The sequence below is a fragment of the Protopterus annectens genome, chromosome 13.part0, assembly GCF_019279795.1.
Source record: "Protopterus annectens isolate FY-2018-M chromosome 13.part0, PAN1.0, whole genome shotgun sequence".
Classification (NCBI taxonomy): domain Eukaryota; kingdom Metazoa; phylum Chordata; order Ceratodontiformes; family Protopteridae; genus Protopterus; species Protopterus annectens.
In genome coordinates, this window is record NC_056747.1 from 631,266,591 (window position 1) to 631,280,693 (window position 14,103).

General features: G+C 40.2%; 1 protein-coding gene across 4 annotated transcripts in view; it reads right to left on the reverse strand.

The window, feature by feature from the left end:
* Positions 1-14,103, reverse strand: part of LOC122787538 (multidrug and toxin extrusion protein 1-like) — a 677,270-nt gene that overhangs the window by 468,190 nt on the left and 194,977 nt on the right. For all 4 annotated transcript variants that reach the window (XM_044054307.1, XM_044054306.1, XM_044054309.1 and 1 more), the window contains exons 3-4: positions 13,049-13,117; positions 4,601-4,749 (exon numbers count right to left, since the gene is read on the reverse strand). In XM_044054307.1, the coding sequence (XP_043910242.1) occupies positions 4,601-4,749; positions 13,049-13,117 (218 nt within the window). The remainder of the gene's footprint in view (positions 1-4,600; positions 4,750-13,048; positions 13,118-14,103) is intronic.

Sequence of the window (14,103 nt, forward strand, 5' to 3'; positions counted from 1 at the left end):
GGCAAAAAACACACATAAATACACAAAATCATACTTGGAGGTGCTCTAAATAAAAACCTGCAAAAGCATCAGAGACCTCCAAAGCAGTCACCCAAACAACCTGCACTTCCCGTCACAAACCAGACAACACATAAAACACAAAATCAGTGTGCCACACAATCACAGCCCTTAAGGTGAAATAACATACTTAACTCACTAGTAATAGGCGACTCTATAGTCAGGCACACTGACGTCCCACTCACTAGGCTGGACAAGCAGAAGGTTACTGTTAGTTGCCTGTCGGGAGCCAGAATCCGCCATATAACACAAGCACTCAGGTCACTCCAGAACAAGTACAAATATGACTCTGTCATTGTTCATGTTGGTGTGAATGACCTGAGACGTACCTCCCTGGACTACATGAAAAGAGACATGGAAGAGCACTCTGATCATGCAGCCCAGGCTGGTATGACCCTGACCCTGAGTAGCATCCTGCCCTCACCAAGAATGATACCTCTGTATAAGGAAAAAATGATCAATTTCAACAACTGGCTAAGCTTCTGGTGTCATTCAAAGGGGATCCAGTGTCTGTCAGCCTGGAACGATATGCTCGACAAGCCGCGTTTCTTCGCAAGAGACGGCTTGCACCTGTCACCCCTAAGCTTTTGAATACTGGCCAAGGCTATTGCTGCCCCCAATATTGCCTTTTTTAGGCAAGGCTCAAAAGTCAAACCCACCTCCGTAAATAGCACAATTAACAAAAAACTGAGGGTTATGCTACTCAACATCAGGAGTTTAAATCTCAAAATGCACGCGCTCGAAGCACTCCTCAGTATGGAGAACGTTGACATCTGTGCAGTAACTGAAATCTGGTTCAAGGCTCAAGAGAGCACCCCAGCACTACCGGGCTACAACTCATACCACACATTTTGGCCACAGAACACGGACTGAAACACAAAAGGAGGGTGTGTATCCATATTCATTAAGGATACCTACACCTCCAGGTTAGTGGCGCAGCATGATACCTCTGAGATCATCCATGTGCAACTAACATCGGGCAAATCTGCAATGCAAATTGTGGTCTGCTACAGATCACCCTCCATGACCCAGGACCACCACTCCATCTTTCTGGAGACACTGGAAAACACAAAGGTCCTACCAAACACCCTGATATTGGGCGATTTCAATTACCCTACCATTCACTGGGAAAACTACTCGAGTACAAATTCCCAGGCCCAGCGCTTCCTGAAATTCATCAACTCAAACGCCCTGGATCAGTTGGTAAACTCCCCTACCAGAGGCGAAAACATATTGGACCTGGTCATCACCAACATGGGCGACAGATGTTCCACACCAGAGGTCAACTCGTCACTGGTTAGATCAGACCATAAACTAATCACTCCACCACCACCCCCAACTAAGGAAAACACAGTAAAAAACTTTTCTAAAGCAAACTTCACCTTACTTAAGTTTCACAGCCCCCACGCTAAAGGATAATGCTGCCTAAGATGCAGAAACCTTTACAAATGCACTCTATGAGCACCTACAAGGATGCATGGATCGTGCCATCCCTAGCAAAACCAAGACTCACTCCTCTAAGAGAAGGAAACCAGTTTGGTGGACCCCTGAAATAAACAGGCTATACAATAGAAGGAGGAAACTAGTTCAGAAAAAAAGCAAATCCCAAGAAGGAAAGACATCCCTGATCAGTATCAGTAAGAAACTAAGGTCCCACATGAAATCATCCAAATCTAACTTCGAAAGAAAAATAGCCAAGGATTCAAAAGATAACCACAAAGCCTTCTTTAGCTATGTTAAGATTCTAAGTGGCAACTGGCAGATATGCACTGAACTAGTGCAAAATAGCACAAAATATACTGAACGTACTGATATTGCCAACATCCTTGCAGATAGATTCAGTGCAAACTTCACCCTCTCTCACCTCCAAAAGGGCCCACAACAATACCAGAAAAGTGTAGTGCCCCAAATATCACAGATGCACAGGTGAAAACAGCCCTTTCAAAAGCCAAAAACACAGCATCAATGGGACCAGATGGTGTCCCAGGCTGCGTCTTGCATGAACTACAGAACAAACTAACCCCCCACCTAAACACGCTGTTCAACCTCAGCCTCTCCACAGGCTGCATGCCCATAGAATGGCGCACAGCAATGGTTATTCCTCTCCACAAAGGAGGGGCCACAACTGACCCTGGTAACTATTGTCCCATAAGCCTGACTAGCCTGGTCTGCAAGGCTATGGAGCGCATCATTATGGAACTCATTAACAAAGACATTGGGAACCTCCAAACACTTGACCCAACCCAGTTCGGCTTTGTTAAGGGCAGATCATGCCTACTAAACCTGGTTGACTTCTTCAAGAAAGTCACCAAGGCCATAGATGAGGAAAAGGTGGTTTACACAACCTAACCTGACCTCGCCAAGGCTTTCGACACCATTCCCCACTCGGCTATTACAGAAAAACTCACCAGCCTGAACATAAACCCCTATGTCATGAGATGGGTTGCCAACTGGCTTACAGACAGAACTCACACGGTAAGAATAGCGGGCTCCAGGTCCGACTCTAAACCAGTCACAAGTGGTGTCCCGCAAGGCTCAGTCCTGGGACCCCTACTGTTCAGCATATACTTCTCAGAAGTACAGGCAAACACAGGAGGATTATGGCTAACCATGTTCGCTGATGACTGCAAACTGGGAGCCATAATTGACTCTCTGGCTGACACGGACATCCTCCAAAAGGGCCTTACTGAGACGGACACCTGGTGTCCAAGTCATGGCCTCAAGCTTAATGCCAAAAAATGCATAGTCATCCCATTTAGGAAAAACAAAACACCCATGAATTACCACATAGGTGGCAGCCCCCTTAATACAGAAGAGGTAATAAGAGATCTGGGGACCCAGGTAGATAGTAATCACTCTTTTGACAATCATATTGCCAAAGTGGTTAGGAAATCCTTCTATGTGGCCATCTAATTATTAAAGGGTTCGCATCTAGAAATAAAGAAGTTATAGTGCCCCTCTACTCGTCACTCATTAGACCCATCATAGAGTACAATGCCCCATTTGGGATGTACCTCACAAGACACTTCCAACAGCTGGAAAGACCACAAAAGCACCTCACCAAGAGGATTACTGGCCTCAAACATATGTCCTATGCAGCCCGACTGAAAAAACTCTGGTTGTAATCAGTGGCATATTGCTTACTCAGAGGTGATCTCTGCCTGACTTACAAAGCCATGTCCAACTCAGAATTAATGGACATGCTCCACCTAAAGAAATCCAAGTCACAGAGAGCCACACACTCTAGTGAGCTAAACCTCGCCACAACAATAAATAGAACATGCTGGAGGGATAGATTCCTGTCACAGAGACTCCCCATGCTTTGGAACAAAATTCTAAATTACATCAGGCAGAGCCCCTCACTAACACTCTTCAAGAGAAACCTTGACGCGTGGATGGGTAACAGAAAATACACTCCTGGGACCCCTTCATTGGCTCTGCTTGACAGAGGATCAGTTATTTAATCAATGGGGCGGCGAAAGCCAACACAATCTGGCTAGGCTTATAAATGCCCTCGGGCAGATAGCCTAGTACCTACCTATGAACCTATAAATGACCTACATAATGTCTCCATATTTGACCAGGAAAGACATCCCAACAATGTTACTAAATAGGCACTGTCAGGAGGATAAATACAAGCAGCATGAAGCACCATTATGACTAAATGACGGCAGGGAAATAAGCTTAATGCTTCACCAAATGGAATGATTTATAGGATGTCATAAAAAATTAGGAAAGATTGAAAACAAATAGCTTTTTTTATTAGCATGGATAAATTAATAGCTTTTTTTATTTACATGTTATCATGCTGCTAACAAGAGAGGCCCTGGTTTGAATCTGACAGCTCTCCTCATTAAGGCCCATACTTTATGAGCCTAAACTAATCATTCAGCTTAATTTTGCTCCCATGTTATACCTGGAAACAAACTTCAACAACTTCTTTCTTTTTTATCTTTTTATGTATCTGTGCTGATATTGTCTTTAAAATGTCCTGACAGTCTTTTTCCTCATCCTCATGTTTCCCTTGACCCCTGCCAAAAAACAGAACTTTTTTGTTTAACATTCTCACACCAACTTCTGATGTCTTAAGAACCCACACCATATTTTAATTTTCCTTTTTGTCATACTTAACTGTGAGTGTGTATGTGTGTGTGTGTGTGTGTGTGTGTGTGTGTGTGTGTGTGTGCGTATTTTTTTTGTGGGTGTGGTGGGGGTTATTCACACCTTCTAATTACTGCTTGATATTCAGCCTACTAAAATCCTACACATTTACCCCACCTACTCTTTGACTGCACCTCCACAGCTAGATGGCATCACAGTTCTTAACAGATTCCTTTCTTCCTTTCTTCTACTGCTCCCATTACCTTCAACTGAATGAATTCTGGATCAGAAATTGTTGACTACTGTTGTACAAAAGCTTATGTAACATTAAAAAAGGAAAATATATTCATGTTGTATAGTAAACTCAATGATCTTGTGACAAACTGTAACTGAGTAATAATTTAAATAATGAGAGTAATTTTGCAGTGTAATCAAGTCAGACCTGGCCACTTCCTTCTCCTGTTTAACTGCCAGTAAAATGTTTTCAGTGTTGATAAACAGCGCCCAGCAAGGGAAGCAGAAGAGTAGTTGGATAAGGATTCCTCTCTGCAGGATGACCCCGATTCGTTTCAGATTTTTACTTCCATATGTCTGGAACAAGAACAAAGGCTTGTAAAAAAAGAAGCATAAAATGAACCAGTCATCAAAACAACCAGAAAGGGCAGGCTTTCATTAACTCACAGCTATGCCTACTTACCTCATAGTGGTTGAAATATGCATTATAACAACATGATACTAATAAGACCTAAATCAAGCAATAACGTATCCCAACTTTTTTGAAGTGGTAGAGTGAGTTAATAGAAAGATTATTTCAATAATCTTCCTGTTTAATCAAAACAGACCACAATGAAATGGAAAATAGATAGGGAAAATTAATTTGCAAATATGAACATAAACAGAACAATTTACTTTCATTCTCCTAGTACATGAGACAGGAAAAAGCATGATATAGATATATCGAAATGAAATATTAACAGAACTCTTGCAATGCAGCACAGCATTATGACTATATTGCAGACAGCTACAGTGGATATAGTGCATATATTCTGATCTCAAAAATCTGAATTACAGACTTGGAGGAGGTGGCTATGAAGTAACAACAAGATGGTTCAATGGTATGAGAGTCTGCATGTGTACAGTGAGGTATACATATGGAAAAGGTATTAATAGATATGTCATTATTCAGAGAAAGGAGTAACTAACATTTCAGACCTGAAAGCTGTAGCTAACTGGAAAAAAGTGATGAACTTCTGATTCTGTTCGAAGGGCTGGTATCCGAATGACATGGAGGCCCAAGTGAATCATCAGCACTTGAATACTGATGAAAAAATATAAAGAGAGAGGTCCAACAATTTTTAAAGGAAGAGGAGAAGGGAACTGTAGCTGCCCAAGGCAACCATTGTGATAGTTTAATGACTGTTGAAACAGAAAATCAACAATTAGAGAGAAAGACTGATGATATGGTACAGAAAAGGGTAAAATGGGTAGGCAAGCCTGGCAGAAGAAGTGATGAGAAAAACTATGTGAGCTCACAGAGTTAGTCAAAGGTTAGAATATGCGGTGACATTATCAGACATATTCATAAAGCTGAACAGCCAAAACACTGAACTTTGCATAAGAATGAACATTTAAAACAGTGAATGTCACATAAATGAAAATAGGTTACTTACTATTCATAAGTCGTAGTGCTATAAAAAAGAAAGGTGATGCTGTACGAGCATACCCCATCAGGTGGTTCTTGCATAGATGTGTGCATGCCATGGGAGTTTACCCTTTTCTTAAATGTATTGCAACCTCGGAATTGGTATATTTAATTTGCATGGGGTATGGGGGTTGCAGGGGGGGTGGAGCCCCCCTGGAAAAATGTAAGACAAAATAGATTACAGTCCCCAACTGTTTGGGCTATTTAAAATGGTAGTACACATTCAGTGGCAGTTTTCAGTTATGTGACATTCACCGTTTTAAATTTTCGTTCTTATGCAGTTTTGGTAAAGTCATCTCTGTAATTTCGGATTTGAATATATGGGTTTTCACTCATTTGAAGTAGACCCATATATATATATATATATATATATATATATATATATATATATATATATATATATACACACAGAATGTTGCTTCACCATTACGCCTTTATTTGCAAGTCTCAGAACCACTGGCCATCACATGACACATCCCAGACAACTTGTATTGTCTTAAAGCTATACTACATCATACATCAAGTAAGTGCTATACCCTTTTATTATAAAGAAAATATGCCCATGTTGTGCTAATACTGTGTATTATATACAAGTATACACCAGTTTGGTAATGTAACTTTATAACTATAACTAATGAGTACTCTGACTATTGCACATTATTCAAACAGGCCTCATATCAGAGTAATTTCTTAATTACTTTACCATGCCAGGCATAAAAGATATTGCCTTGCTTTAGTCCAGTACTGCTCTCTCTAACAGTATTATGAGAGATAAATTGCTTCAATTAAAGATATGTTTCAATATTAGGATTCACAGCCATAGGTGCTGAAGCTGCTAAAGACTGGGGGGTGGATGGTAAGAGGGGCACATAGTGATCTAAAAATGGCAATTGTTTTTAAACTATTTACTACCACAACATAGGTTCACTTGGAGGATATTTTAAGCTTAGCCAATTCCCTTTTAGTGCATGAATTAACATTTTCTGATTGATATTACCTATCCCATGGCTGATAATTGTGTATTAACCCTAGTGAGAATAACTGTGATCATACCATAGATACTTTGAGGGGACCCATGTAAAGGGATGCAGCTTTTAGGAACTACCTCTATTCATTAGTGGCACGAGGTGCAATCCTGGAGTCCATTTTCTATTACTCATCCTTAGATCCAAGTTGCATTTGAACATGGACAGGGATGAGCTTTGTTTTACTGAATGGCTACTCTGTTCTGGAACAGCGGTAGCCTCTGTGATATATATCCATCTCTCCACAACATTCAGTTTAGATACCTGGACTGAGTATTTCTGATGCCATTTGACTTGCTGATGTTCAGTAGGTCCATCTGTATTAGTTCGGAGGATGCCTTGTATGCCAGAAATGTCACCTCTAAGCACTCTGTAGGGTACTGAGTATAGTAATAAATCTTTGAGGTGGTCCATACAAACCCTATTATTTCGGACTTATATCCTTTTAGTAAGGTATCTCTGTGGGTATTCCAATTGTTGCATGGGTCTGGACAGATACATGCTAAAGTGGGCATTATACAAAATGATTGACCTAATGAGGGCTTTGTAAAGGGGGATAATAACATCTCTAGATCTGGTCACAATCGATTTGTTTATAAGGTGTGTAATATAGAAAGACTTTTTTATGACTCTGGGCACATGTTGGTCAAAAGTTAGGTCACTGTACATATAAGTTCCCAAATGCCAAACAATCGGGTCAGTTCTCAGGGGGCATTGTCAATTTGGCAGTTCCCTGGAGTAGATGACTTCCCAAAGGATATGATAATGTATTTTTTTTGAGTTTAGTTTCAATTCATGATTCTGGGGAGGCCACAGTGGTGCAGCGGTTAGTGTTGCCTCCTCATAGCAAGAGGTTCTCTGGTTCGATCTTTGGCTGGGGTGCCTTCTCTGCGGAGTCTGCATGTCCTCCCTGTGGTCGCATGGGTTTCCTCCGGGTGCTCCGGTTTCCTCCCACATCCCAAAGACATGCTGTAGGTGGATTGGACACTCTAAATTGGCCCTAGGCGTGAGTGTGTGCATGCGTGTGTGCCTTCTGTGGAAGGTTGGGCGCCGGGCTGGCAACTCGACACCGTAAAACTCCAATGCCAATCATGAGTGGACAGATGATCCACTGTGGTGACCCCTAACCGGGAAAAGAAGAAGAAGTTTCAATTCATGATTCTGGCACCAGTTATCGTTTGGGACAAACCTTCCTGCCTGATGGTTAAGTCATTTGGAGATTCAATAACTGCTCCTAGCTTGCAGTCATCTCAAACTTAGCCAGCCAAAGCCCTTTGGTATTTCCTTTTACTTTTTTTACCTTCATGCAAAGCTTAAAATTTGCCCATGATTTTGAGCCTTTCATGCTTTCTCCTGATTCTTGCCCTAAGAGGCTGAGAGATCAGAGCATATGTTTGACTATCCCTGATTGTGTCATATTTTTGGTTTGTTCCTCATATGTGTGATTTTTTGGCAAATTTATGAGGACTGCAAAACTTAAATAATGATAGACACTTGAGTTTCAGACAAACACTGAGATATAAACAAACAATACAGTCACGCAATGAAAACAGGCAGCATGAGCAGTAAACTTCTCTGCCCTTGAAACTCACATTCATTAAAACTGCATGAAAATCCACATTAATTTTGCATCTGGCCAGTGGAGGACTAAGCTTATCTCTGGGCTGTATTCAAACCATAGGCTCCTTACACATTTTTAGGGCCATGAATACATGTATGCGTTCTTTGATTCACCTTCCTGATTGTATTAAATCATATACTATTCGTTTGTCATTTTGTTTATCAAAGACAGTGAATTAGCCAAATAATAAAAGTGTTTGTAACTGTTTTTAAAGGTTTCTACAGCATGACATAATGAGGTAGAATCACTGCTTATTTTACAATAGTCTGCAGTGCAAATGGTGGATATCAGAATACACTTCATAAATCTTTGTCTTAGCTTATAGTCCTCACAATAGGCATATTTGCCTCCTTTAAGCAGAAAATAGAAAGAGAAAGTATAGGCCATAAGATCATGCCAGTTATCACTACAATTAGAAATCTGTTGTAAAGACCTATGTGAAGAGGAGAGGGCTTCCACCATGGAGTGTTCATTTTGTTTGCCTGCAAGAGCAGCAGTAATTATAAATTATAAAACCTTTACAAAACAAACTTTAAGCATTATAACTGGAAGAAGAAGCTGCCCATTTCACAACTGCAGCTATTAAGCATGGATAAATTTATAACTCTGTTCATAACATGTCAATGCAATATGACATTCATTCATTCTATAATGCTTACTTTATCCATTTATGCATTGCCTGGAAGATGGAAAATAATCTTAGTAGTGAATGGGCACGAGAGAGAAACTAATTCTAAATAGATTATCAATCAGTTACACAGCTCTTTCTCTCTCTCTTTCAGACACACACAGAAACACACACACACACACACACACACACACACACACACACACACACACACACACACACACACACACACACACACACACACACACACTCAGGTATATTTATACACTGACAATTTGAAAGATCATCAAATCAGTTCATAGCATATCTTTGAAAAGAAGGAATTTCAGGCATGAACTGAAAACCCACACAAAAAGACAACATGCAGGTGCCAGGCAGAAGGTATTCTAGACAGAAACCAAAATGGAAATCCAAGCACCAACAGGTAACAGTTATAAATACTGCACCAATAGGTATAATACCTTGTATTGTGACAGCTGGGGATACTGTTAAAAGAGGTATCAAGGGTGTAGCTAATTATTATCACAACAGTCTACATACACTGCATTTATTCTGTTGCTGTCAAACACTCATATTTTGTTTTAGTTTTTTTCTTGAGTACCTTGCATTATTTGTTACTGTGGTGGTGGTGCTGCGGTAGCGTTGTCGCCTCACAGTAAGACGTTGTCCTGTTCGATTCTCAGCTAGAGCATCTTCTGTGTGGAGACATGCATGAATGGGCGTACCTTCGTTGAAGGTTGTGCGTCAGGGCTGGCAACTCGGCACGTAAAAATCTACTACCAATCATTAGCGGACCGGAGTTCCACTGTGGCGACCCCTAACCGGGAAAAGCTGAAAGACACAACAACAACAACCTTGTATTATTTGTTGTGTAATTTAAAGCCTTCTTTTATCCTTCAGCTTGGACATGGAATCATACAGAACACCGCATCAGTGGTACATAGATTACAAGGTGTACTGCAGGCTACATACATACACACACACACACACACACACACACACACACACACACACACACACACACACACACACACACACCTTTTCTCCATGATCATCAGCAGCATAGCATAAAATCTCCTCTCCTTAAACTCTGATCAGCAGCATAACAGAACACACTGCACTCGGGGGAAGCAGAGCATCTCTTCCGTCAGCACTGAAAACAAACTAAATGCATAACGGAATGCACACTGCACTGCACTGGGGGGGCAGCAAAAGCAATTTGTGAGCATGACTCTGGCAGCTGTACCTGAAAACAAACTAAATGCAAATCACCTTACAGTAAGGAGCAGCAATGATCAGCACTCGGAAGGGCAGCATAACGGAACACAGCTAGTTAGTTTACCTTCCATGCACTTTTGAACAATTAGTGTGCGGCGCACACATGGGTCCTTAGACAAATCCACATTGAGTCCCCAAAGTGGGGGGATGCTCACTCCCCCTCGTGCTATGGTTCCAGCCCCCTTTTTCACAGCTAACCTAGCATTTGCAGACAGCACTACTATTAAAGACTGCTTATCTGAGAGCTCCTGATAGGATTCTTTTACTTGCTTTTCTGGCATGAATAGTCAGTTTGTCAGTTTCAGTAAATGTCTATAATTTTGACTATATATTTGCATATCATCCCCATGTAGCAGGGCAAAGAAGTTGAATATGAATGTAGTGCTGTCTGTGACTTCCGACTAAAACTTTGCCCAAACATTCTTCTGATCCCTTCTCTTCCCTTTAATAAAGAAAAATTATTTGCTTCAACGCCATAAAATTGCCTCTCTTTCAGCTGGCTTCTCTGTAAAAGTTCTGCTGCAGCCAATCTGCTTTCTGGCACCGGCAGTGAAAATGCTGTAAGAAGCTTTGCTCCAAACCATCTCCCCATCAGTAAATGAGACTGAAAGTTTTAACTAACTGTAATGGTGCCTTCCTGTACTTACAATTTCAAATAACCATCCACTTGTTTCGCAGCATCTTATTTCATGAGAATTTTCATCTCATTTTGAATCATATGTCCAGATTCCTGTTAGACTTGGGATCCCTTCAACTAATAATCAACACAAAGTAGAAAATTAAGGTAGCTCTATTGGAATAGATCAGCTCCTAACTTTAGATATGACAGAGGTGAATTTCTTGTAGTATCAACTCTTCTTTCTGATTCTAATTCCTGTATGTGCCACAAAGATGACTGCATTGTACCATCTCTACTACAGGGATCTACATTTTGGGCCAATGTACAATATCACTGTCTCTTTCCTCACACTTGGACTTTCCCAGATGTGATTCATATACCTACAGCAATATCTGTTTTTTTTAGATAAGATGAAATTATGACTATCACATGCAGGATAGATCTACTCTCCACATGTAGTACAGCTTAATGGATAAAATTGCTTCATGTTTTTTCCTGATGCAACTTCACATAACTGCATTTGTGTATCATCTCTCTTTCTCGCTCTCTCATAGTAGCTTTTCGATTCTGCAACTTCTCAGCTGTACCTCGTATTTGTGTCATGACCCCATAAGACTCCTAATTTTTTCTAGCATTTCCTCCTTACATTCACATAAATAACCATTACTCTGCATGTCAGTGATGTACAGTAACATTCTTGGTTTGTACTAGACTTTCACTTCATACTTTTGTAGAGCCAGCTGCAGTCTCCATAACCTGACAAGTGCTTTATGTAAAGACTTTTGAAAATATTCTGCAGGCTCTGACGTGTGCTTCAGTCTTAATGTTTTCCATACACAGTCATGAAATTTCTGAATACCAAAACTATGGCTGATGTATACTTTTTAATCTGCACATATTTACTCCATAGAGAAAGGAGTAGGAAAAAGTAGTTTTTTTTGTGCTTTGGGAAACCTTGACAATTTTTGGCTTTTTATCTATAGCTGTATTTTTTTCTTTTTTCTTAAAAATTCAGCAGTATTGACAGTTGCTGTCTCACAGCAAACAAGAGAAACATTAATACTTGGGAGGGATCTTATGCTCCTGACAGTGCCGGTAACCTTTGCAAGAGATTTCATCACTGAAAAACCACAAAAGACACAAATTCTATGCAAAACAGAGACAAATTGTTGTATGTTGTTGGGCCACCTCACAGCAAGAGGTTCTCTGGTTCGATTCTCAGCTGGGGTGCCTTCTGTGTGGCCACATTCTAAAGACATGCTTGAAAACAGGATCTGTGGAACCTAGTCGGACATTCCCGGTCAACAAATGTTAAATAAATAAATAAATAAATAAATGTATCAATATCATAGATAGTAAGGTGTAGAGCAATGAACAAGTGATACTTAGAGAATGCCACTGATTATGGATAGCAAAAAAAAAAAAAAAAAACAAAACTGAATCACACGTGCTGCACTTTTTTTTTTTTTAACCTGGGCTTTCCCTAATGGTCAAGGCCTGCAAATGCAGATCTGGGTGGAAATGGGGATTCGCACTTCTGAAATAGTTTAGGCAAAGGACAGAAGTCCATCTACAGCTAATTCCCAGTTGTTATGATTCTTATGATAGGCATCAAGGGGAAGGGGGTTCTAAGACAATGTTAAAGTATTCTTTTGGGAAGGAATGTGGCTTTAAATAAAAAATTTGCTAACCTCATTCTTGAAGGTATAATTGGAGTGGTAGCTCTGGACCAATTTAAGGGTGAAAGGTCAAAACCAAGCTGGTTACTATCTTTACTGATATGGTACCATTGAGACATTACCAAAAAATAAAGTTGCTTACAAACAGGAAGTATAACATTATGCTAAACAAATATATTTCTACTCACAGATGAGCAGAAGTCTAGTTATGCAGCCTTCTAACAAAGGTCATTTACTCTGCATGTTTAATACAATAGGGCACAGCATACAAGAATCCAAATAATAGTGGGTAAAGGAGCTAACAATGAAATAAAATTTATATAGCATTTGGTACCTACCTGAGATATTAAAGTGTCACACGTTGAAGACAATCCATATCCTACAGAAATGCCAGTAACATTTATGACCTACATAAGAAAAGAAAAGTTCAGTCATAGGCAATTAGATCTGCTGTTTTAGTTAGTTGCGCAGCTAGGTTTAAGAAGACATCATGCATATGCTGCTTACAAACAGTCTATAAATTATTTACTATTGTAAACAAACAGCAGTGACATGGAGTATTCAAACCTTCGTTAGTACACAGAGTGTTACTAGCTTAACATCTAACACATTTAAATATGACTGAAGAAGAACACATGACAGTAGTTTAAGCCCCACGCAAAAACCCACAGCAAAGACTTTGGGTAAGACTCATATAAGGCTCCAGTGCAGCATATGAGTTACCCCTATCAAACTTTAAAGCAACAGGAATTGCTCCAAAGGTTGATAAACCTGGCAAATAATCACACTGTACAGTAAGATAAACTGTGACTATTCATTTATTTATTTCATTTTAGTTGATCAGGCAGATCTCAGTGGGATTGCAGGCTGTTTTCAAGAGAGATACAGACTGGTATTTATACTGACAGGGATACTCTGCGATGAGATTGTAAGGAGAAGGTCAGATTTTTTAACACATGTAACAAATGATCGAGGAGGGTGTTCTCCATGTTACATCTTCATGCCAGACTTAAACTATGGAGCCTTTGTGCTGGAAGATAAGGTGGAAATGAGCAATGTAGATAGAAAGCTACTGCTGTACTCAGTAAACTGGGTAGAACCTTTGAAGGTGGCTTGAGTGTTGTCAATGAACACTACGAAGGCAAAAAGAAGACAAACAGAAGAGGAAGTGATATTTCTATTGCAGGGAGAAAAAAAAGTGGTTACTAATATTGTAGCATGAGTGACTGCTGAGAATCCTATTTCACAGTAACAGAGAAAGAAATTGAGTGAATTAGATAGTGGCTAGTTACACAGCCATGATGAAACATAGCACCCTGGCATGGAGACAAAGTATGTTGCAGCAAGACAGAATCTGGAAGTGAAGCAACAAGGCAAAAGGAAAACCTTTTTC